General features: G+C 59.2%; 3 protein-coding genes across 4 annotated transcripts; all 3 read left to right on the top strand.

Annotated features, from left to right (window-relative positions):
• The first annotated feature begins 2473 nt into the window (after positions 1 to 2473).
• On the top strand, positions 2474 to 6683 carry LCN15 (lipocalin 15). Its single transcript, XM_073890026.1, is given in 8 exon segments — positions 2474 to 2786; positions 3121 to 3260; positions 3336 to 3406; positions 3632 to 3669; positions 3672 to 3744; positions 4531 to 4632; positions 4903 to 4969; positions 6472 to 6683. Coding segments are annotated over 7 exon segments (750 nt in total). The 5' UTR covers positions 2474 to 2495; the 3' UTR covers positions 4938 to 4969; positions 6472 to 6683.
• A 2127-nt stretch (positions 6684 to 8810) lies between these two features.
• Positions 8811 to 11833, top strand: LCN8 (lipocalin 8). Of its 2 annotated transcripts, XM_073890028.1 has the most exons (7): positions 8811 to 8894; positions 9829 to 9959; positions 10407 to 10477; positions 10808 to 10912; positions 11000 to 11089; positions 11185 to 11210; positions 11704 to 11833. In XM_073890028.1, exons 1-7 carry the CDS (start codon positions 8811 to 8813, stop codon positions 11713 to 11715), a joined length of 519 nt encoding a protein of 172 aa, XP_073746129.1. In that variant the 3' UTR covers positions 11716 to 11833. The 2 variants fall into 2 exon arrangements, with proteins under 2 accessions (XP_073746129.1, XP_073746128.1); XM_073890027.1 differs by lacking the exon at positions 11704 to 11833 and having other exon boundaries at positions 11185 to 11310.
• A 6537-nt stretch (positions 11834 to 18370) lies between these two features.
• Positions 18371 to 22962, top strand: LCN6 (lipocalin 6). Its single transcript, XM_025864897.2, has 6 exons — positions 18371 to 19201; positions 19411 to 19550; positions 21585 to 21655; positions 22120 to 22230; positions 22425 to 22526; positions 22916 to 22962. Exons 1-6 carry the CDS (start codon positions 19112 to 19114, stop codon positions 22960 to 22962), a joined length of 561 nt encoding a protein of 186 aa, XP_025720682.1. The 5' UTR covers positions 18371 to 19111.
• Positions 22963 to 23509: the final 547 nt, after the last annotated feature.

Below are 23509 nucleotides of genomic sequence, written 5' to 3' on the forward strand. Positions count from 1 at the left end.
GAGCCCTGCTGGGGCACCAGCTCCAACCAGCCCCTGAGTCCTAGCCCTCCTCCTCGAGGCTCAGGCCCCAGGGCAGGCCACGGGGGCTGCTGGGCAAGGTGGCAGCCCCCCACACCTGTGCCCCTTGGCCTTCACAGCATGATGCTGGGAGGGGGTGAGGCAGGGAAGCCAGACAAGGCTCCGGGCCCGAGTGCCTGCTGCAGCCATGGACAAGGCAGGCAATGCCACCCACACAAGCCCTGGGCCGCAGACGTGGTAGCATGGTACAGAGGCCCCGGGCTTTAGGGGACCTGCAGGCCAAAGCGGCTTTCCTCCCTCATTTATCCACAGCTATGAACGGAGCACCTTCTGCAGCCGGAGCTGGGGAGTCAGAAGCCAACAGGCCACGTTACAGCTCCTGTTGTCCCCGAATTCATAGTGTGTGGAGCAGAGACAATAAATAAACCCAGGAGAAAATGCGGATTAAGCTCAAAGCCTGGAGGAAAGAGACGGGGGTGGGGTATAGGCCGGGGTTTGCGGACGGCTGCTTGGAGGAGGCAGAGGCCACAAGCTGCCCAGGGACCAGCAGGCTCCGGACTGGTGTCGGAAGGGCACAGGGCCAGGGGGTTGGGTTTTATCCTCCGTGCTGTGATGACTCCGGGGAATTTTAAGCAGGGGTGCATCAGATTTATGCCCACTGTGTGGCCGAGGACAGAGGGAGCCAACGGGTGGCCGGGCTGCATTGAAGACGGTCAGGGACGGGCTGGTGGCGGGGGTGTCTTCCGTGGGTTGAGGGGTTGCCCTGCACCTGGGAGGCTCCTCGGGGGGGTCTGCAGGTTGTTGTCTGTCCCTTGCTCCTTGCTGAGCCTTGGTCCTGTGGTTGGTGTGGGCGTCTGTCCTGCCCCCACACTTTTCCTTGGAGCTCTGGCCTTGGAGTGGGGTGGGGAGGACTCGGCACTCCTTTGGCCTTCCTGTCCCCAACCCAAGAGGTGCGTTTGGGGGAAGATTTCATAGGTATTTGGAGCTTGTACATATGCGTTTTAAACAGCGAGGTCTAATTTGCACACAGCAGAACTCACTTTTTGCTGTCAGCTCTGCGAGTTTATAGACAGATGCAGGCCCTGCCACCGCCAGGCAGTTTCCTGTTCCTGGGGACTGGCCTATTCTGGAAGGTTCTAGAAAGGAATCCCCATCTGCAGTCTTCCTGAAAAGCCCTCTCTCACTCAGGAATGCATCCGGCATTTGTCTAAGCGTGTTACCTGAGTGGATGGTTTGTTCTTTCCACGCCCTCCTGCCACGGAGGGCCCGTCATCCTGGTAGCCACGGGAGACACTTGGTGGCTTCTGCTTTTTGGTGGTGGTGCATAGAGCCCTCCCAACACCCACTCGCAAGGTTCGCCAAAGTTTTCATTTCTGTCGTGTAAACACCGAGGTGTGCAATCGTCATATTGTCCAGGAAATGAGTGTGTCCCTTTCTGAGAATCGGCCACACGCTGGCAACCCGGCAGCGAGTCCTTGCTGGATGGCGACTGGCCGCTCCCAGAGCTGCGGTGTGTCTCAAAGCGGCTTCGCCTTACGTGTCCCCTGACTCACGGACACATGTTCACGTGTTTATTTTCCATCTGGACGTCGTCTTGGGTGAAGTGGCTTTTCAATCTGTTGCCTGTTTTTGTTTTTTTTTTTTAACTTGGGTTGCTTGTTTTTCTTATCATTGCATCTTGAGAGTTCTTTATAGATTCAGGATTTAAGTCCTTTATCAGATGCGTGTTCTGTAAATATTTTCAAGTCCCAGTGACTCTGGGACCTGGCCAGAGCTGGGATCCCCTGAAACCCAGAGCAGGAGGCACTCAGAAGCCCTCTGCTTCTCCCCTCCTTCCCTGCTGGGGGACGTGGGTCTTTCTCTGGCCCTGTAGGCCCTTCCAATCTGGAGCACTCAACAGTGCACGCCTTCCCTGGGATGCCCGCCCCGGATCAGAGGCCACCAGGAGGTCCTCCAGGGGAGTCTCTCTTGCTCTGTCTGCATGCACATGAGAGGTCACTTGGGAGGCCTTGCCAGTGACCCCCACCAGCCCGTGGCGCCTCCCTGGCGACACTCAGGGCTGCACACTTATGCAATTGCTGATAAGGTGGTTGTGATGCCAAAATCCACCCTAAGTGGCGGCTCAGCTCCGCCCTCCAGACGGGCCCGCTGGAGGCTCAGTTGGTGGCTGTGGAGGGGGTGGTGGGGTCCAGAGTGAGGGGCACCCCGGCCTCTGATGTCCCCTCTGTCATGGCTGGGCTGGCCAGTGGTGACTCCACTCCTGTCAGGGGGGAGTGAGTGAGGCTTTGGGGGCCCAGACCCTGAGTAGGGGCCTGCTGGCTATAGCACCCCCAAGCGCCCTGGGCCCCCAGCCCCAGCAGTCTGGAGGTGGATGGAGGCCAAGATGAGGTCTCTGCTTGGTCCTTGGGGACTGGCTGGCAGGTCTGGATCGGGAGAGGTGAGAGGTGAGAGCCCGCCTCTCTGGAGCCCTCCAGGAAATGACCCCTGGGGCTGGTGGGGGACCTTGGGTGATTGTGCGGGACAACGGACAAAGAGGGCTGAGTTTCCAGAGCCAAGTGCCTTCTGCTGCCCGACTGCTCCTTGGTGGAGCCCAGCGGCCGGGCTGGGCTATAAAGGCTGGCCTCCTGGGCTTCGGATTCAGGTGCCAGGGGCTGGAGAGCAGGCATGGCGATGAAGTGTGTCCTGCTGGGCCAGGTCCTGGTGCTGCTCTGGGTGTGTCCCTGGCTTGGGCTGAGGTCCTGGTGCAGCCCGATTCTGATGCTAAGAAGGTAACAGAGGCCCCTGTGCTGTGTTGCAGGTGGGCGTGGGGCCTGAGCCCCACGGGAAATGCTAGCACCATGGGGTAACAGTGCGCTGTCCTCGGACCCTTGGACCCTCTCTCCATTTAATCCTGAAACAACTTTGTGGGGGTAATTACTAACCCATTTTACGGTTGGGGGAACCGAGGTCATGCAACCCACCCAGGTAGGTCGCAGAACAGGGGCTCAGGGCAAGAGATGGGCACAGAAACCCCCGGCCGTGTGGTTCCAGACAAGCCTGTGTGGCCATGTGGCTTTGTGGCCCTGGTCCCAGGGCAAAGCCAGCCACTGAGCTGCTTTGCAGTTCTCAGGCCTCTGGTACGTGGCCTCCATGGTCTCCAACTGCAAGGTCTTCCTGGGCAAGAAGGACCACCTGCTGATGTCCACCAGGGCCATCAAGGCCATGGCGGGGGGCAACCTCAGTGTCCACATGGAGTTCCCTCGGTGAGTGTGGTGGGCTGGGGGTGGGGGTAGGCTGGACCAGCAGCTGAGAGTGAGCCCCGGGCCGTGCACCCCCAGGGCTGATGGCTGTCACCAGGTGGATGCTGAGTACCTGAGGGTGGGCTCTGAGGGCCACTTCAGAGTCCCAGGTAGGTCCTGCTTTACTTGCCGGGACCCCTGACACAGTTTCTCCATGGGATGACATGGACTGTCCTTCTACCTGGGACCACCCCCATCACCATCTCCTGCCCCTCCCCTCCTTCCCTCCACCTTTTGCCCTTCCCTTGAGCCCCGAAGCAGAGGACAAGTGTGGGTGGGGTCAGTGTCTGGGCCCTGGACACTTCTCCATGGCTGGCTGGCCCCCTCCTCTGCAGCCCTGGGCTACCTGGATGTGCGCATCGTGGACACAGACCATATAGCTCCTTCGCCGCGGTCTATATCTACAAGGAGCTGGAGGGAGCGCTCAGCACCATGGTGCAGCTCCACGGTGAGGGCACACAGCTGCCCGCCCTCCCTACTCGGGCCCCCACTGGTCAACGCCCACCTGGCCCTCTCCTCCCCACCCGGGCCCCGCCCCACCTTCTCTGTCGCCCCCCAGCCCCACCCCTCAGGATCTGCCTTCCCACATCGATCACCCCCAACTTCAAGCCAAGAAGGACCAGACAGGGGTGGCAGGACCCCCCAGCTCTTCGGATGGGTAGGAGTCAGCTCGAGGGGCCTCTGAGGGCCAGGAACCTGGGCTGAAGCCCATGCAGCTTTCAGGCCTCCTGAGGGTGGGGACCCACTGCCTGAGAGCCTAAGTGGGGGCTGAGGTCCTATTTTGCTTTAATTTCCCAGGGCTTTGGCAGAGCGGGCCAGGGGCTCCTCAAGATACGGAGGTTGGGGTGAGGGCTGGACACTGGTTTTGGCCTGAGGGGTGGGGGCCGAGGGGGACATGGCCCTGGGGAAGAGCCAGGCGATCCCAATCTCCCAGATACCCCCTGTGAATTAGGAAAGGACACCCTTCTGGGTGGCTTCCAGTTCCCATTGATCCCCCAGCCAGGCAGGCACTTTGGTGCAGTGCACAACCTGTCCCATCTTGGGTGGTAGACCTGCTGTCAACTCTCAAGGAAGAGCACGGAGGCCAGGAGAGCTCTGCGCCCCCCTCCACCTCTGAGAGCCCCAGGAGACCTCTGCCCCCCTCCCCTCACCTCTGTGGGCCCCAGGAGACCCCTGCCCCCCTCCCCTCTCCTCTGAGAGCCACAGAGCTCACATGGGCCCTCCTCTGCCCCAGGCCGGACCCAGGAAGCAAGTCCCCAAGCTGTGAAGATCTTCCGGGACTTCTGCCCCACCGTAGGGCTCCCGGATGACGTGATGGTCATGGTGCCCAAGTCAGGTACACAGGCCCCTTCCCGACTCCTGGGAGTGAGCCAGATGAGGTGGCGTCTCTTGTAAGGGTGGGTTGGCAGGCCCTCCAGCCGCTGCTGCCCACAACCCCCTCTTTCCCCCAAGACACACTAAGGAAGAGGTTTTGGGCCACCAGGAAGGGAGAGTCTTTCAGTGGGTGGGGCTGTTTGAGGGCCCGAGGCACCCAGGGGTCGGGCTGCAGGAAGCTGTGGGCATCCCGGCCAGCTCAGCCTTGCAAGGACTATCTTCCTTCCCACAGATATGTGCTCCTCTGGGGGCAAGGAGGCTCCCTGACACCTGCGGAGACCCACCTCGGCCCTTCCCAGGTAGGAGGGAGGCAGGGTGGCTCCCCCGTCCTGTCCCCCAGGGCTGGTGTGGGCAGCCCCTGGCCACCTGCCCTGTCTGCCGTGCACCCTGCCTCCCACGATCCCACTCCCCACACCCTCCGCCCAGCTGCCTGGCCGTCCACTTTCACGATTCAGGCCTCAGCTTACATGCTACCTCTTCCAGGAAGCCTCCTCTGATTTCCTAGGGCTGCCTTAATAAATTACCACATATGACAGAAGTGTACTCCCCACAGTTCTGGCGGCCAGAGGCCCAAAGTCAAGCAGTGGGCCGGGCTGCTTCCTTCTGGAGGCTCGAGGGCAGAATCTCGGCCTCTCCCAGCTTCTGCGGGTGCTGGCGTCCCTTGGCGTCCCTTGGCTTGTAGACCCACCCCGCTCCCTCTGCCTCGATGGTCACACGGCTGTCCTCCCTCTGCGTGTGTTCAAATGTCTCTCTTCTTACGAGGACACCAGTCACGGGGGCCGGGCCCACCCTACATCCCTCATCTCCATCCTTAACTCGTCACGTCCACAAAGACCCTGTCTTCAAGTAAGGTCCCGTTCTGAGGACCTGGGTGGACATGAATTTTGGGGGACGCTGTCAATCCAGTGTGTGCTGTGTGTCCCACAGCCTGACTCCCCCCCTGGGGTGCTGGGCCTTGGAACTGAGTACTTGGTCTCCCCTAGAGGGTCCCATGAGGTGGGAACTGCCACCTTGTGGATCACTGCTGTCACAGGGCTGGGTCCCCGTGAGCCCTTGGGACATGGAAGCAGGTGGGCTCTTGGGGACACCTTCTCCCAAGTACATGCCAGGAAACTGTCCAGCCCCTTATGGAGTTCACAGTGAATAGTTTGGGAACCCACATAAAACGATAAATAACAGAAGTGTCAGAGGCAGCCCTGTGGCCCCTCCTGGCAGGCCTGTGTTTGTGTGGTGGGGCTCCTTCCTCACCCTGCAGGGAGTGTGCCTGGCACCCCTCCTGGTATCACGCCCGGCACCCCTCCCGGCACCCCACGCGGCACCCCACCCGGCACCCCGCCCGGCACCCCGCCCGGCACCCCTCCCGGCACCCCGCCCGGCACCCCGCCCGGCATCCTGCTCTCCCTGGCTGTGCTGGCTAGTCACCCAGTGGGGTGTTTGGGCTGTTTAGACTTCTCATGGGTCTAGAAGATGCTGCCAGCCTCCTGGCCCTGTCTGCACCACACAGGCAGTTGTCTTAGGTGGGAGGAGAGGGGGCAGGGATGTGTCAGATCACCCTCCGGAAGCTTCTACCTTTGGAGAGTATGAGCACCAGCTTCTTGCTGCGTGCTCTGCCCCAACTTTCAGGGTAAAGCGCCCCAAGTTGACCCCCTCTCAGGTGCTGAGTCTGGGGGTTTTGCTGTGCTGTAGTGGCCCCTGGTGTGCCTGGGGGGGCACCCTGCTGTGGATGGGGGCAGCTAGAGGCTCTGAGGAGTGTTTGTTGAGAGTGGGCGCATGGAGTGACCGTGCCTTTCCTGTCTGGCAGGGTGAGCTGGACCAGCAGACCTTGTCGTCCCGAGTTGTCCAGACCCACCACCCTCCTGGGTCACCCCCTCTTCTTTATCCCCAGACCTCCCTCTTCCACTCAATAAACATATTCTGCAGTCTAGAGGCCCCTCACTTCTTTGCAGAGGCCCTGGGGGAAGGCACAGTGAGCCCTGTCTTGATCCAGGACTCCTGGGGAAACTGAGGCAGGGAAGTGGGCCTGCAGGAGACACTGACCACTGGGCACCGGAGGCTCCAGTCCAGTGTGGCACCCTTGAGGGGCTGTACCAGTAGGCGGTGTCTAATGCCACTGTCCTGTCGCCCATGGGTTCACAGCACCTTCAGGGAGCCAGGGTGCCCTGTGAAGACCAGGCTTGCTGCTGGGGCTCCGCTGGGCATGCACAGACCCCTGGCTGCAGGAGCTCGGGGCACAGCAACATGGGGGCTTCGAAGCAGGGTCATGGGGGTGTTCTCTCCTGCCGTTGGGGTGACCTTGACCTTTGGCATGTCATATGCTCCACAGTGGACCCCTGGATACACACAGTGAGCTTGCTGCATTCTTTATTCGGGAAACTGAGGCATACAGAAGTTGGTGACTTGCCCACAAGGGGCCAGGCTGAGGTTCAGGCCCAGTGGTCAGGCTCCAGGGCCTGGGCTCCCTGCGGACCCTCTATGAGATGTTGGTGGGGAAGAGAGCCCTCCCTGGGGGCCTCTGGCCACTGCCGTTCTTCTCCTGGTAGGAGCTCTGCATGTCCAGGTTATGTCCAGGGCACACACTTCAAAGGGCCGGGCGTGGGGTGGGGCAGGAAGGTGGTGGGGGTCCTGCTTCATTGCTCATGGGTGTCCAGCAGCCTTCCCAGGGCTGGAGCCGGAGGCAATCAGCCAGATCAGATGAGGGGCATCTGTCCTTCCCCTGGTCACCCAGAGACATCGTCCCCCATGCTTCCTCTGCTGCCTGGCTAAGCACATCCCTGAGGGGGGGGCCTCTCTCATCAGCCCAGGCTGGGAGCAGCCTGGGGCCCAGACCAGCCAGTCCTCAGCTTCCTTGGGGGGCCCCTGCTGTTCTTGCTGTGTGGTGGCCCCCTCGGCCTCTGGCGGGCTGGCCAGCTCTGGGCCTCCCTGTCCTGGCCTGACCTTTCCCCCTGTGCCTGACCCTAAACTGGCAGCCTTTCTGGGAGGGCAGTGCAGCACCCAGGATCCGAGGTGGCCAGTCCCCCTGGTGGGGGGAGCTCCCCTTTAGCTGACCAAGCCTGGAGCCGTTCCAGGGTGCACTTTTCTGGCTCTGAAGCTGGGAAGGTTGCCTCTTACTGGTCAAGACCCAGGGATGCTGATCTGGGCAGGAGCTGCTCTGGGCACCCTCAGATCCCTCCTGGCCACATGGCACCTGTCCCCCTGCTTTGTGGCCATTACAGATGGGAAACCAAGGCTCACAGCTTGCCCTGAGCCGCACAGCTGGCCGGGCCAGGGCTGCTGTCCCCGAAGCCCAGCTGCTCTTGCCGTGCTTATTGTTGGGATAAAATCTGTCAGGGGGGGGGCCCAGCTGGGGAAGAGCCGGCTCTGGCCTCCCACCACCCTGGCTCATGTCCTGGCTGTGTGCATCAGGTCGGTGGGTCAGGAAGACAGGGCCTCTCTCAGGCCGGCCTTCTGGACTGTGGGTCGTACCCGGCTGTGTGTGGGAGGCCTGAGTGAGTCCAGGGGGGGTCGGGCATGGGGCCTGGCCTGGGGGCGGGGCTGGGTATGGTCACGGTGGACGGGGACATGGGCCACAGGAAGGTGGCTCCCCAGTGTGCGCAGAGGTCCCTGAGATGTGGCCCCCACCTCTGTCTCCCAGGGGCCTCTGTGCCTCTCCCATGCTGCTCCCAAGCTTCGCCTCCCCGTGGGGACCTCCCCAGGAAGAGGAGACCCCTCATTCTCCCCCAGCTCAGTGCTGCCTCAGCCAGCCATACCAGACCCTCGGAGCCTTTCTTCACCTGTCCCAAGACTGATCAGAAAGAGCCTGAAAACCGCCCATGCCCCGTGAGGAAGGAGCTCTGTGCCTGGGGGCCTGGGCACGCCATACCCGTCTGTCATCTCCTACAGGCCTGGAGCTGTGGTCCCCAGCCGCCCCACTGCCGGGTCCCCTGTCGTCCCAGGCCAGGAGGGTGGTGGTGCCACTGCGTTCGTGCAGGCTGACCCCGCCCCAGCGGCTGTGGGTGTCACTGGGCCTGCATGGCGCCCCTGCAGAAAGCTGTTTCGCTGAGCGGTCTCGGCCACGTGTGCTGATGACATTCTCAGGTTCTTGCGCAACACTCCTCTGGTATAAACCCAGGTGCTGGGGGAGCAGAGGCACTGAGAGCAGCGATGGAGGCTGGGCTGCTGAGTGCCATCCTGGGTGTCGTCATGGTGCAGGGGGCCACAGCCATACATGACCTGGATCTGCAGAAGGTGGCTTTTCTGTCTTACGTGGGGAGGCCGGGACAGGGAGGGGCCTGAGTGTCCAACTACTCCACTCCAGCCACCGCCCCCCTGTCCCTCCAACCCCCAGCTGATGCCACAGCAGCTACATCAGGGGCCCCAGGACCCACCCAGGTCAGCCTGGACAGAGCAGGCGGCTGAGGCTCTGAGCCCAGCCTGGCTGGTCACCCCTGTCCTGGAAAGGGGGTGTGAGAGCAAGTGCCCAGGGACCTGCAGGCCCAGAGCCCTCCCTGAGGGTCTCCCGTGGGCAGGCAGGCTGGTCCTCCAGGGTCTCCAGGGACCGGGGCTCAGTGTGGCCACCTCCTGCTCCTGGATCATTGGGGTCAGTCCCCCAGGAGCTCCGGTAGGAACAGGCCAAGTGCCTGGGAGCAGCCCTGCTGTACCAGCTCCCAGGGTGCCGCACAGTGTGGCGACCGGAGGACGCTTTCCCAGTGCGGGGAGCTCGTCTGGGGCCCCAGGTCCTTCTTTACAGGTCTGCACTGGCATCCAAGCTGGGAGCACGTCAGAAGGCTCAGGGATGACACGTACTGGGGACATGTATTCTTTTTTCTTGCAAAACAATCGGTTTCCAGGTTTCAGATGGAAGTTCTGGGCTGTGGGTGGATTTCAGAAGGTGGGAGTTCCCTACCCCAGGTCCCAGTGTGGGGGCGAAGCTGTACCCTCCGTGGGTGACAAGGGCTGCTGGCCGCTGCCTCCTCTCTCGGGCCCCAACCACTGCTGCCCCTCACGTCCTGGCCCCAGGGACGGTGCACTGCTGTCTGATGGGCTGGAGGGGCTCCTCAGAAGGATGGTGACCGCTGCTTTGCCACAAAGACTTGCTGACCTTTCACGGACCCCTGGCACCCTGCTCGGGGGCCCTGGGTGGGTCTGCCATGTCGGACGGGGCTCCGGCTTCTCTCTCTAGATTGTGGGATTCTGGCGGGAAGTTGGTGTGGCCTCCAGCCAAAACCTGGCACTGAAGACCCCAAAGAGGCTGGAAGCCTTGTTCCTGACCTTGAGTGGACATGAGCTGATTGTGAAGGCTGCGTATAACAGGTGAGGGGTCCCTCCCCCGGGAGCCCTGGTAGGAACAGGTATGTGAGGCCGAGTGCCTGGAAGCAGTCCGGCTGCACCCCTGCAGCTGTGGTGTCCTCCCTGTGTCCAAAGCCAAGACCTTGACTCCCATTCCCAGCACCAACCCCCCCCAGGCTCCTGGTTCTGCCACATGTAGATCTGCCCCAGACCTTCAATTCTCCCAAAAATAAGCGTAGAGTTTTGATAAAGTCCCATTAAGTTATAAGAAAGAAAAGTGGGCACAGGGCTCTCTGGAGGTCCCCGCTCTGCACCTCCACCACCCTCATTCTGGCCCAGGCTCTCCTGGGGACAGACACACTGCTGGAGCCCTTTCTGAGGATACATTCCCCTCTCTACACCCCCCGGGATGTGCCCGGCAGAAAGAATGCAGGCTGGCATTTCCTTGATGAGCACGTTGCTGCCTTTCAGCTCAGGAAGTTGTGAGACAGAAAAAATAGTGAGCTCAGAAATAGATGTTTCGGGGACATTCGTTTTTCCTGGTAAGAACCCTTGCCTGTTGCTATAGTTTCAACCCCCTGGCCCTGCATACCAGCTACACTTGGCCTTGCTATTTTTCCTATGCTGTTCCCCATGCTGTTCCCTGCACTCCTCCTCATGCCCCAGATGCTCCCATTCTCTTAACACAAGTAGGTCATCCTTCAAGGGCTGCTCTACACGTCCCCCTCCCCCCATGCCTAGCATGATGGGCAGGTCCGGGCGCTGGGTGGGGAGAGGATGGAGTAAGACCCCACACCCCACCTCGGAGGTCTCCCAAGCTGCGCGGTACCTGTCGGCATGCCTGCAGTCTCTCCCCTCCCACCTGCTGCCAGGCCACAGGGAGATCCACGTGATAGACACAGACTATGAACAGTATGCCATTTTGAGGCTGTCGCTCCACTGGCAAGGCAAGGACTACCATGTGCTCAAGTATTTCAGTAAGTGCACCCTGGGGGGGAGGGGGGCCTGCTGCTCCCCTCCTGGGGATAGCCCCGCCCAGCCCAGTGCCCCTGTGCCCCCCACAGCTCGGAGCCTGGAGGACGAGTATGGGCCAGGCTTCTGGAGATTCCGGGAGATGACAGCAGACATGGGGCTTTACCTGGTGGCCCGGCATGGTGAGCCCCAGACCTTCTGGGTGGGCACCGGGCTGGGGGCCCTGAGGGTGGGAAGGGCCCAGTCCTGTGGCACCTCACGCCACCCCTGTCCACAGGGAGATGCGCCAAGCTCCTGAAGGAGGTGAGCCGTGCCCTGGGCTGCGCTGAGCCCCCCAAGCTGAGTCTTCCGACCTGACAGGGGTCCTGAATCCCTCTGTATCCTGGGCCTCCAGGGTGTGGACGCCAGGCTGCCAGAGGGGGACCCCGGAGGCTGGGGGCTCGAGGACAGGGCTGGGGGAGGGACGGGAGGGGGCTGGGCCCTCGCCTGCCTTTCTGGCCTCAGGGCACTCACATCCTGCCTGGGTGGGCACACAGCCCTGTGGGCACCGTCTCGGGTTCCCTGTGTCCCACACGGTGCTAGCCCGTCCCCTGCACGATCCCCTCTGTCTCAGCACAGCCCCGAGAACTGGGGACTGTGACCCTGCCTTGTAGGGAGAGAAACTGAGGCCCCGGGAGGCTTTTTGCTTGCAGTCACGCAGCTAGGGCACGGGCCCCCACTCGTGGCCCTAACCACTGCCCCGAGGGGCCTTTGGAGGCCAGGCAGTGCCCTGAGGCCCTGCCCTTCTGTGCCTCAGGAGCTGGTCTAGAGGATCCCTGTGCCCAGGCCGGGATGCTCCGAGCTCTGCGCCCCACCCACCGCCCGCCTCTCCTGGCCCCCAGGGCGCTGCTTGTTCCTGCTCCAAATAAACCCCACTGACAAACCCACTGCCCCGAGTGTCCTTCTTGGGGGAACGGGGCCTGAGGGGTGATGGGTGGGGCCGTGGGGTGTGCTTTCCAGGACTGTCCTGACAGTGACAGCAAACCTAACTCTCTGGTGGTCTGTGCCTACCGAGAGCATCGCTGGTGAGCGGGAGCCATTCAGATCCCATCCCTGGCTGGATCTCTGCCCAGAGACGGCTGAGTTGGGGGGACGCCACTGGCCAGGCTGGCGTCCGGTCTGGTCCGTTTTCCTTCCCTGTGGGGCCCGGGGACCGCACAGCTCAGATGCAGGATGGCAGGGCCCTCTCCCTCCTTCCCACCCGAGGGTCATGCCCAGCCCTGCCCTGCTCAGGGGCCACAACCCAAGCTGCCCAGGTGTGTGGGCCCCACAGTCATCCTCAGGCTACCGCCCTGCTCCCCGAGAGCCTGAGCGGCCCCAGGCCTGGTGCCCTTGAGCACAGCTGCAGGTTAGATCTCGCAGATGAAAGGGGACCATGCTGCATTTCTGCCGACATTCTTCCATGGCTCCCTACTGCCCCGAAGTCAAATCCCACGGTCATCGTAGCCAGGGCCCTCCAGTCTGGCTGTTCTCTCTCCCTGCTGGCCCCCCCCTCACCCACCCTGCATGGTTGGTCCAACGTCTTCAGTGTCTGGGTCCCCATCCTGAACTCTGTCACCCCATGATCTGCACTGACTGTGTGACCACCCCATTTTCTTCCATCGCCTGGGGCTGAGACCGGACGGCATCCAGGGTGGCCTGGTCAGGGCAGGGAAAGTGGGGCGGGTGTCAGCTCCACGGTTCTGAGCACAGCCGGGGACGTCCAAGGCTTCTGCGGAGCAGCTGCCTCATGGATGAGGCAGGAGAGGGGTCCCCGAGGTCCAGCAGTGCTGGGGGACTGGCGGGCACCGGCCCCGCCAGAGCAGAGGAAGCCCGGTGAGACTCAGGCGTCCAGCCAGGAGCGAGGCCTGCCCCGAGGGTGGGGCCTGCCTGGGACTTGCCGGACCGATTCCTGAGCCAAGTTCCCAAAAGACCCACAGGAGGGATGTTTGGAAGCTGCATTCTGACAGATTAGGGGTGCTTGGGGACAATTTGGATTTTCCACGGATCTGTCCAGCCAAAGCTTGCAAGGAGTGCAAGGTGACATGCCTGCAAGGGGACAGAGTCATCTCCATCGGCTCGGGCAGCCGTCACAGAGTACGGCGGGCCGGGGGTGGCCCCGGGACATCGGGGGTTTATTTCTCACACTTCTGAAGCTGGACGCCCGAGGTCAGGGCGCTGACAGGGCTGGTCTCTGGTGAGAGCCCACTTCCCGGCCTGGGGCTGGTGGGCTTCCCGTGGTGCCCGCCCGTGGCCTCCACTCCGCACACTGGGAGACATCGCTGGGGCTCCCCGCCTCTTAGAAGGGCGCCAGTCCTAGCAGATGCGGCCCCACCCGCACGAGCCCCCCCGCACCCCGTCACCGTCACCGCCTGAGAGGCCCCAGTTCCAGACTCAGCCGCAGTGGTGACTACGGCTTCAACAGTGGCATTTCTGGGGACGCAGTTCCGTCCCCGACAAAAGCCCACACCACTCAGGGGCGACAAGGGCATCCCGGGCCTCTGCAAGGCAGTGTGAGCACACAGGCCGCTGGACGCGCGAGGAAACGAGGGGCGTGGGAGACGAGGAGGTGGCCCCAGAAGGGCCGCTGGCGGGGTTCGAACACATCGGCCCAGCTCTGCCCTCATAAGTAAGCTCAAGGACAAAAGGAGGGCAGGCTCGGGGGCTAGCTCGTTCTGAAAGGGCAGAATTAAACAGTCAGCTAATGCACAGAGAACTAAGTGGGAAGAGATAGGGCCCTCGGAGCCGGAGACTGCGTGGAGAGCCAGGCCGGAGTGCTGATGCCACGCGGGGTCGCCGGGCCCCGGGCTTTCCTGGACGGGCTTAGCGGACTGCAGGTGGCCGGACACTGGACAAATCAACGCCGATCATCGGAGCCAAGGAGCAGAGCAGAGAATGACTGGGGTGCGGGCGAGGTCGGGCACGTAGACTCACCCCAGCAAGAGAAGGCAGAGAAAATGGGGCAGAAAAATATTTGAAGAAATAGAGGCCAAAACATGCCCCACTCTATGAAACACATGCCTGAGGCTCAGGGACGCCTACGCAGGACAGATGCACCACGCCCAGGGACATCGCCGGGTGAGGCACAGCAGCGGTTTGCAGACTATGTGAACGGAGCTGGGGAGAAGGGCACTTTACCAGCGGAGGCCAGGCGTGGAGGCACATCTCCCAAACAACTCGGAATTGCAGGAAATGAAGCTAAGTTTACATAGATTGAAGTGCAGAGAGTTTGTCCCTAGCACACATGCAGTACAAGAAGTAAATGTTAGCATGGTCCTCAGGCTGAGGGACGTCGTGGGTGATGCCCACGCAGGTCTGCAGGGAGCTCAGGAGGGCTGGGAAACTGGGAGAGCGTGGCTCAGTGTAGCTGGTCAGCGTCCTCCGGGGACCTTGGGTCTTCACTTCTCCTCCACGTGTGTCTTGTCTGTCAGTACGGACGTGGGCAGCCCTCCTTCCTTCCATAAATTATCGCATATTGCGGTCTTTTACCTTGATACGCAAACCTGTGCAGATTTGTCCAGTGGGGGCTCCTTCAGGATGGCCCCCGAGTCTTTTTGACACGTTCCCCTGATTCCTCAAACACATGTTTACTCTCTGGGACCAGAATCAATCCAAGTTCCTCTTGTGCTTCCTGTGATTCAACCTTGGAAGAGTCTCTCCAAGGAGCCTGGTTCCTTTCTGTAGAGAACAGTACTGAGGAACCAAGGTCTGGGGGCCAGGTGCACTCAGCTTTGCTTCTCACTGGGACAGAACGGTGTTGAACCTTCTCAGCGGAGAGATCCCCCTTTCCCCATGCCTTCCCAAGCCTGGGAAAACCATTCTCCTCTGACCCGCCCCTGAGCGCACGGAAAGCAGTTCTAGAGTTGCTTACCCAAAGCACTGCAGAGAGCAAGCCTCCGAAAGACCAGAACTCAGCATTTGTTTAGAGCTCCTTTCCTCTTTAGGCTGAGAACATATAGAAAAACTACTCTATCCAAAGTTTCTCAGGGCTGATTCCGTTGCCCCCCTTCCCGTGGTTATGTCATTTGCTTATAATACAGTTGTATTCCATTCATTTATTATTGAGTGCAGTAGATTACCATGATCCCAAAATCAAAGCTACACAAGGAAGGTATGCTCAGGGGCGCCTGGGTGGCTCAGTCAGTTAAGCGTCTGACTCCTGATTTCGGCTCAGGTCATGATCTCAGGGTCGTGGGATGGAGCCCCCCGCCGGGCTCCTCCAAGCTCAGCAGGGAGTCAGCTTGAAGATTCTCTCTCCCAGTCCCTCTCCCCCTCCCCCTGCTCTCTCTCTCTTCTTCTAAAATAAATAAATAAATCTGGAAAACAACAACAACATAAAAGAAGGTATGCTGTGGGGAGGGGGTCTAACTTCCTCCCAGGCCTACCCCTGTGGGTGACGAAGCTCTTTAGACTCCGATTTATCCTTCCTGTGTTTCTTCTTGCAGAAGTAAGCAGACAACGTACGTTTCCTTATCATCCTTTCTGTCTCACCTAGAAGGCTGTGTGCTTCCCATGCCCTTTGGCACTTGGCTTTTTCCACTTTACAATACACCTTCATGTGATAGCACTCACCCCATGTTGGTTCATAGAGACCTTCGGGTTATTCTTTTATAGCTGCATAGGACTGTTTGTGGGTACACCATCTTTGATTCAAACAGTCTCCTGGGTGTGGGCACCTAGCCGACTTCCAACAGTTTTCAATCACAAACATGCTTTACTGAGTAACCACTCAGTAACTACATATATGTGTGTGTATATATAGTTTGTATTGTCTCAGGTACTTCCTTAGCATAGATTCCTGTGAGTGGGATTTCTAGAACAAAAGACAAATGGGCATGGAGTTAAGTTTTGTTAGATGTTGCCACAGTCCCCTTTGTAATGATGGTACCATTTGCGGTCTGACAGGCAGTGCATGGGCATGCTCGTGTGGCCAAAGTGTGGGTGGTGTGGCTAAGCTCTGCAATTTTTAGCAGGATGATAGGCGATAAATGGCATCTCCACATTGTTTTAATTTGCATTTTCTTACTGTGAATGAAAATGGACATTGTATCCATTCACCAGGGCTGCCATTGCCAAGCACCACAGACTTAACCATCAGAGGTGTATTCTCTCCCAGCTCTGGAGGCTGGAGTCAGACCCAGGTGTGGCAGGGCCAGTTCCTCCCAAGGCCTCTCTCCTTGGTGTGTAGATCGCCATCCTTTCCCCATGTCCCCACATGGGCGCCCCTGTGTGTGTGTGTGTGTGTGTGTGTGTGTGTGTGTGTGTGTGTCCCTTAATCTCTTCTGATAAGGACCCCAGGTATGTTTAACCTGAACAATCTCATTTGGACTTAACGAACTCTTTAAAAGCTTCCATGTCTGAACAGAGTCATATTCTAAGGTTCTGGGGTCAGGACCTCAGCATAGAAATTGGTGGGGGCGGGGGTTGGTGGAATGCAATTCATAAGAGACATCTTTTCATATGTTTAGGGGTCATTTTAACTTTTTCGTGTGAATTATCTGGTTATGTCATTTGTCCATTTTTTCTGATGGGTTGTCAGCCCTTTTTTCCTTTAATATCTAAAAGTGTCTTATAGAGTATGGCTATTAGCCCTTGCATGTGATCTATGTTGGAAATATTTTCTCCAGACTTGTCATTCATCTTTTGACTTTGTTTATGCCTTTATTTTTGCTATAAAAACTTTTTAAAAATATCGTCAAGTTATTTATCAGTACTTTCTTTTATTACATCTGGATTTTATGCATAGTTAGTGTGGCCTATGGGTCTGTAGTGGCTTGATTTGCCTGGGCTGCATGACATTGCCCGGAATCCCCAGAAGACAAAAGCCTTACAGGGCCTGTGAAATGAGCTCCTACAGTGATGTGAGGTCAACCTCCTGCCACAAACCCCTTATTTGTGAATCTATATGCCTCCTAATGGTTCCACCTTCAGGAGTGAAATCTGATACAATTAGAAAGCATTTCCCTACATCCACATCATACAGAAACTCACCAGTGATTTCTTTTATTACTCATATGGTTCCATTTCCATGTTTAGCATTTAGATCTCTGATCCTTTTGATGTTTGTTCTCATGCATGAGGTGAATATGCTTCATTTTAATCTTCTTCTAAGTGGATATCTAGTTGTCCTGATTTATTTCCAAAAATCAATTTTTTCCCAGGATTTAAGATGTCTCCTTTGTAGTACAACCTGTACATATTTTTCTCCAAATCTGCAATCTCTAAGATTATTTTGGGTTACACAGATGTCTCTTATCTATGCCACTTTCTTTGGTTTCCAGCTGTATTATGAGAATTGCGAAAATACAATATAATTACAAATGTGGCTCCCATCTTGTTAAGCAAGGTGATCATAGCTGTTTTCACAATCTATGAGGTCCTGATGTGTGTGTCTACCCCCAATACTCATGTTGACGTCCTACCCCCCAGTAGGATGGCATTGGGAAGTGGGGCTTTGGAAGGGGACTAGGTCATGATGGTGGAGCCTCTTGAATGGAATCCACGCCCTTATGAAAGAGACCCCACAGCAGAACTCCCCTACCCCTTCCACCATGAGGACACTGTGAGAGGTCTGTGACCCACAAGAGGCCCTCCTTGACCCTGCTAGCACCCTGACTAGAACTTTTAGCCTCCAGAACTGAGAAATAAATGCCTGTTGTTTATAAGCCACCCAGTGTGCGTTTTTTTGTGATATCAGCCCAAGTGGACTACGAGAGCCTGTCTTGTAATTCCAACGCAGGGAGCATTGGTGGGTCTGCTTCTCTTATCTCTTTCTTCTGCTGTGATTCTCTTCTTTCATCTTTGTCTCCTCAAATGTTGCATCAGGAAACTGTACTTGAAAAAACATGATGAACAGGATTAATTTGAAGAGTAGGGTGATATTTTTGTCCTTGTATTTCATCTTCTTCTGCCAGGCATTGGGGAAGCTGGTAGTCACGGGACACCCTAATCCGTGTTCGAGGCCTGAGACTCCCCAGGCCCTGGGGTGGTGCAAAGTTGAGCTGCACATTTGTACAAGGGCTGGTTTCCTTTCGTTCACCAGGAAACTCATCTCCCAAGCAGGGGCTGGAGTGGTGGCCTAGCAGAGGTCCCTCCTTAGAAAGGCCTGGCAAGACAAATGGCTTCATCTTTCCTCCACCCTCCAAATCTTCCTTGTCTTTGTGTTGATAGAACCCCTGGAAGCCAGCCAGCAAAGGGGTCTGGAGATGTAGTCTGAACATTCCACCACTCCCTCCAACCTCCCAGGGAAGGATCTTCCCAGCCACCTCCCCTTGGATTTCAGGGGCTCAGACAGATCCTACCAAGCCCTCTGTCCTCTGCTCCCAGCTAGGGGAGCAGATGATGCAGGGTTGAGAAGCCAGGCCCATACAGAGCTCCGATGGGACGTTGGGGGCTGTGCAGCTCCTGGGGTGTCTGGCCAGGGTCATGGAGTGCAGAGGTGGGAGGCAGCAAGCCCGAGGTGGGCCAGAGGGTGGATGCGTTCAGACGGGTGGAGTGGAGCAACAGAAGGAACGGGACATTCCGGGCTGGGTGCTGACTGGGGGTGGGGGCAGGAGGCCAAGACCCACAGAGCGGGATAATGGGTAAGCCATGAAGGGGTGGGAGCTTTTTAAAAAAAATTTGGTTTCTGTTTTTGTTTTTGTTTTTTTTTTTTAAGATTGAAACAAAAGATCGAACCTTCAGCTTCTGGAAGAACTGTCTGTGCCTCCCCTGGGACTTGGCCTTGGCCTACTGCCAGCCAGGGTTAAGGACCAGGGTTACTGGCCTTCCCAGACTGAGCAAGGCTCAAGAGTGTTGAGTCCCCAGGGAGGAAGGAGGTGGTGTGACTGGGTTTAGGATGCTCATTCTGGAAGCTTCCAGTGGAAGGAAGCATACAGAAGCAGGGATTGGCATGGCGGCGTTGACAAAGAACGCTTTGTGTGTGCTTGGCACACATTCGCCAGGGGCCCACTCCCCGTTCTCTAGCACATCTGGGCAGGGCACAGAGGCCACCACTGAATAATAATGCCACCCGCCCTTGGGTAATTTCCCCACCTTGCAAAAAGAGAGGCCAGGATGGTGTCCTGGTGGGTAGCGGCCGCCCACAGTGACCCATTCAGAGACATATAAATGGTTTTTCAGGGGCTGGAGGGACTGCACGCCCCTGGCCCCGAGGCACGTGTGCTGGTGTGTGGATCTCTGGGAGGATGCGGGCTGTCCTGCGGGCTGTCCTGCTGGCTCTGGTCTCAGTGCCTAGGACCCAGGCAGTGTGGTTGGGGAGGCTGGACCCTAAGCCGGTAACAGCCCTCCTGTTGGTCCTAGGGGCCCAGGCCCCTCCCGTGGGGCCACACAGCCTCTGGGTTACCCTCCCAGAGTCAACCCAGACCGGCACTGGCTATGGGGGGATGGGCTAGCCTGAGGAAGGGGCCCTGGGATCCCAGACAGAGAGAGGACGCCTCCAAGGGCTGGAGGGGCTGGCCCCCCTCACCTGCTCCTCCTCCACCAGCTTCTGGGGTCCTGGTATGTTCTGGCCGTGGCCTCAGGTGAGAAGGGCTTTGCGTTGGAGAAGGCCACAAAGAACATCGAGGGTGTCATGGTGACCCTTACTCCAGAAAACAACCTGAAAATGTTGTCCTCCAGGCACAGGTGAGTGAGGTGTGTGCCCTGTGTCTGGGTGGGACTCATGCCGGGGTGCGAGAGGCCTCCTGGGCAAACCCCTCTCGAGCTACTGCTTGAAGTGGGTCATGCCTTGTGCTGAAGAACCGCGTGTTCTTGGGGGACTCCAGGTACCCTCCCTCCCATTCCTGCATCTGCCTGCAGGAGATGTGGGGCCCGGGTGTACCTGGGCCAGGCCTGGCCTTGGGACAAGCAAGGGCAGGGGGGGTCTGGGGTAGGATGGCAGCTCCATGGTGTCGGGTGAGCTTGGTCCCACGGGCCATGGTGTTGGCCCCAAAGCCACGTGGCTGGGTCATCCCAGTGAAGCAGGTGGAATCAGACATCCAAATACAGAAGCTGGGCCTCTGGAGGACCTTGGGCCCTATGCAAAGCCATGGATGCCATAGGAGCCACGGGGATGCCGCAGGGCTCAGACCCCATTTTTGCATCTGCTCATTGGAATGATTGGTCAGCAGCCTCTCCTGGTGCCGGTGTCAAGGCGCATCTCTGTCCAGGGACCTGGGCCGGACCCTGATTTGGAAAGGTGGATTGTGCTGAGGCCCCGCCTGCAGACACACATTCGGATCAGGGCTTGGAGGAGAGGCAAGTGGGCCTCTCATGTTTTGTTGTGTAATGAAATTTCATTCGTTGGCCTTTGGACAGTAAAGATACTTGCATGGCTCAAAAATCAGGGTTCCCCAGGGTGTACCGTGGGGGTCCTTCCCCACCTGCCTCAGCCAGCCCGTCTCCTCCCTGAGGGTAGCCCGTGTTAGGGACGTGAGGGCAGGCACACACCAGCACCCGTGTGTCATTTGCCCACACACGCGGGGGGTTGTTCCGATCAGTCCACAGAGGCTCTGCTCTCTTTTAAAACATTTCAAAGTTTGTTCTCTTTTGTCTTTATGACATTTTTCAAAGTTGTAGGAAGATAAACACAGCGCAGAGATTTACTGTCCTCGCTACGTCTAAGCGCACAGCTCAGGGGCGTCAAGCACATTCACACTGTTGTGCAGCCGACCCCCTCCGTCCGTCTCCGTTGAACACGGACCCCTCCCCTCCCCCGCCCCTGTTTCTGTGGGTCCGACTCCTCCGGGGCCTCCGGGGAGTGGATCCTTGGGGATCGGTCTCTGCGCCGCGCACCGGGCTGATCTCACCCGGCACCGTGTCCTCCACGTCATTTATCGAATTGCCTCTCTGTCCTCCACGGACTCCGGCTGAGTTTTTCACGCGCTAAATTCGCATGCTCCCATTTTGCTTTATATTTGGACTTTTTTTTTAGGATTTATTTATTTATTCTCGAGATAGTGAGAGAGCACGAGCGGGAGGGGCGGAGGGAGGGGGCGAGAATCTCAAGCAGAGTCTGTGCTGAGGGCGGAGCCCGACTCAGTCTCACGACCACGAGATCACACCTGAGCTGAAACCAAGAGTTGGACGCTTGATGGACGGAGCCACCCAGGCGCCCCTGTTTCTGGACTTCCCATCCATTCCTTTGATCAGTCTTCTGATTTTCCAAACCCCGTTGTTTCACCTGTTGCAGCTTTGTGCCACACTGCCTCAGTTTACTGCATGGCTCTTGCCTGTTGTTCTTCCCTCTGGAATTTCCCAGCCATGAGCTCATCTTAGTGAGCAAAGACCGCTGCATTTCTGTGGTTGGTTCACTTTATGGACTGACCGCTTCGGGGACATCGGTCCCTTTGGATGCTGAGTGCCTTTACCCACAATTGCAGACGACCCTGTGTTTGTCCGAGGCTCCTTTTGTGCCCGTCACGTGGCTCCCAGCACGGGAGGCCTCTTGGGAGGTGGAAGGAAGTCAAATTGCACTTTGCAGGGCTCTCGTGTCTGCTCATTCCCAGGCCAGGTTGGATTCGGTGCAGAACGAGGCTTCCGGGCAACGGGGGCCGTCAGCGGCAGCCAGGATCCCCTGTGCGGCACGCTGGTGGCTGCCCAGGTGCAGCTGGTAGGACCCTTGTCTCTTCTGGGCCTGTGTCCAGACCCTGAGCCGAGGACGGACGGTCTCTCTTCCAGGCTGGAGAGGTGTGACGTGAACGTGGTGGAGCTGCTGAGACAGAGCTCTGGATGGGTGTTTGAGAACCCCTGTAAGGCGACGGCCTCCACGGTTTCATGCGGGGCATGTGGCGCGGGGCGGTGGGGGATGGGCTGGCTTTCCGGGCCCTCCCCAGTGGGTTCCGCCACCAGCAGCCTGGGCTGGCATCCCCTGCCGCCTGGCCAATGCTTTGGGTTGGGGAGCGGGCCCATCCCCGAGACTTCCACTAGAAAGTGAAAGGACGTATTTTGTAAGAGGTTGGAAGACAGAGGGCTCACCCTGGCGTGCCCCGCAGTGACCCCGGGCCTCCGTCTGGGGTGGTGCCCACGAGGGGACATGATCGGTGGAGTATCCCCCTGTCATGAGCTGGGACAGGCACTCGCCGGCCATCCGTCCCTGAGGCCCTCTGTGTGCTGGCTCTGGGGACCAGGGGACAATGCCCAGGAGCGCTCAGCTTCCCGGGGGAGCCTCTCGTGAGGTCTGACGCTCCCCCCTGGGGGCGCACGTATTTCCTAGCCCTGGGAGTGTTGGACTACCGCGTGCTGGGCACCAACTTCAGGGACTACGCCATTGTGTTCACGCAGCTGGAGTTCAAGGACGAGGCGTTCAACACCGTGGAGCTGTACAGTAAGTGGTGGACACCACGGGCCGGCCCCACGAACTCCCTGCCACGGGCGGCCACGCTGGGCAACCTCCCGCTGACTGTGCTGAGCCCCGTGCCCCCAGGGTCCCAGAGCAGCATCCCTGCCCTTCAGCCCCCTGCAGGAGGGGTGGCTGGGGCACAGGGCACACGTGGTGAGGGCTCCCCTCCCGCCCCACAGGCCGGACGGAGCTGGCCAGCCAGGAGGCCCTTCGCCTCTTTGCTAGGTGGAGCAAGGTCCTGGGCTTCCTGTCTCAGCAGCAGGCCACGCTGCTGCCGGACCGTGAGTGTCACCCGATGCCCACGGGCCCCTGAGTGACTTCTGCGGGTCGGGGTTGCTCTGGGCCTCAGGGAGTCAGGCAGGGTGGGGGTGGGGAGCTCTATACAGAGTCACCTGCTCCTGCCCAAAGCCAGGCCTGCAGGGCCGGCCCTGTCTCGGGCGAGGCCGTGGGCAGAGCGGGGTGGCCGCGGTGTGTCCTGGTGCCCACCCTCACAAGTCCTCTTCTCCCCCAGTCACCTGTGCGCACAAGGCTTTCCAGGTAAGCTGCCTTCCTGAGCATCACCCCAGATCCTACACCCCAGAGTTCTGCCCCGAGAAAGCCCGGGCCCGGGACAGGGCAGACAACCCTCGAGGTGAATCTGGGGTCCTGCAACGCTCTTCTTGGGTTTCAGTGAATGCATCGACCTCCAGGTGGGACTGTGCCCGCCGAGTCCTGTGAGGCTGGCCAGGCGCTGGCCTCCTTGCTCAGCCGCCTGGGAGCTTGGTGTGGGGCGGGCTGCTCTCAGGACTCACGGCAGTTCCAAATAAAACGACCCCACAAGGCCCTCACCTGTGTGCCGAGGGCGGACGGCAATGTCAGACGGGCCGCTGCCCTCTCGGGGCTCCGGTCGGTGCAGGGGGAGGAGGTGGGCGTGGGGCTTACCGAGGGCTGGGCCATACAGCCCAGAACCAGCTCTGGGTGGGGGGCACGTGGACCTGGGTCTTGGCTCCTGAGTGGGGGCTGGGCTGGGGGCAGCTGCTCCGCAAGCAGAGGTCACCACAGTCCCTGGGCTGGAGGGAGGACTGTCGGTCTGAGTTAGAGCAGACCCTCGGGGGTCTGGACAGGTGCGGGCTGACGCAGTGGGCGTGGGTGCCCACCAGGGTGCGCGGCTGGGGTGCCACAGTGTCCAGGGCACAAGAGTGTGGCTTTCCCAGGCCTGGGGCTTTGGGGCCAGGGCAGGGGGCAGGATTCCAGAGGGCCCGAGCCTGTGGCTCCTCCTGTGGTC

This window comes from Callorhinus ursinus, unplaced genomic scaffold, assembly GCF_003265705.2.
Source record: "Callorhinus ursinus isolate GAN/ISIS: 27379988/994484 unplaced genomic scaffold, GSC_fseal_2.0 scaffold125, whole genome shotgun sequence".
Taxonomy (NCBI): Eukaryota; Metazoa; Chordata; class Mammalia; order Carnivora; family Otariidae; genus Callorhinus; species Callorhinus ursinus.

Excerpts from the sequence above, each read along its gene's own strand:
- LCN8 (XM_073890027.1), top strand. The coding sequence starts at position 8,811 with ATGGAGGCTGGGCTGCTGAGTGCCATCCTGGGTGTCGTCATGGTGCAG. Across the intron at positions 9,960-10,406 it reads GTGAAGGCTGCGTATAACAG|CTCAGGAAGTTGTGAGACAG; the intron begins GTGAGGGGTCCC and ends GCTGCCTTTCAG. Across the intron at positions 10,913-10,999 it reads CCATGTGCTCAAGTATTTCA|CTCGGAGCCTGGAGGACGAG; the intron begins GTAAGTGCACCC and ends TGCCCCCCACAG.
- LCN6 (XM_025864897.2), top strand. The coding sequence starts at position 19,112 with ATGCGGGCTGTCCTGCGGGCTGTCCTGCTGGCTCTGGTCTCAGTGCCT. Across the intron at positions 19,202-19,410 it reads GGAGGCTGGACCCTAAGCCG|CTTCTGGGGTCCTGGTATGT; the intron begins GTAACAGCCCTC and ends CTCCTCCACCAG. Across the intron at positions 22,527-22,915 it reads GGCCACGCTGCTGCCGGACC|TGAATGCATCGACCTCCAGG; the intron begins GTGAGTGTCACC and ends CTTGGGTTTCAG.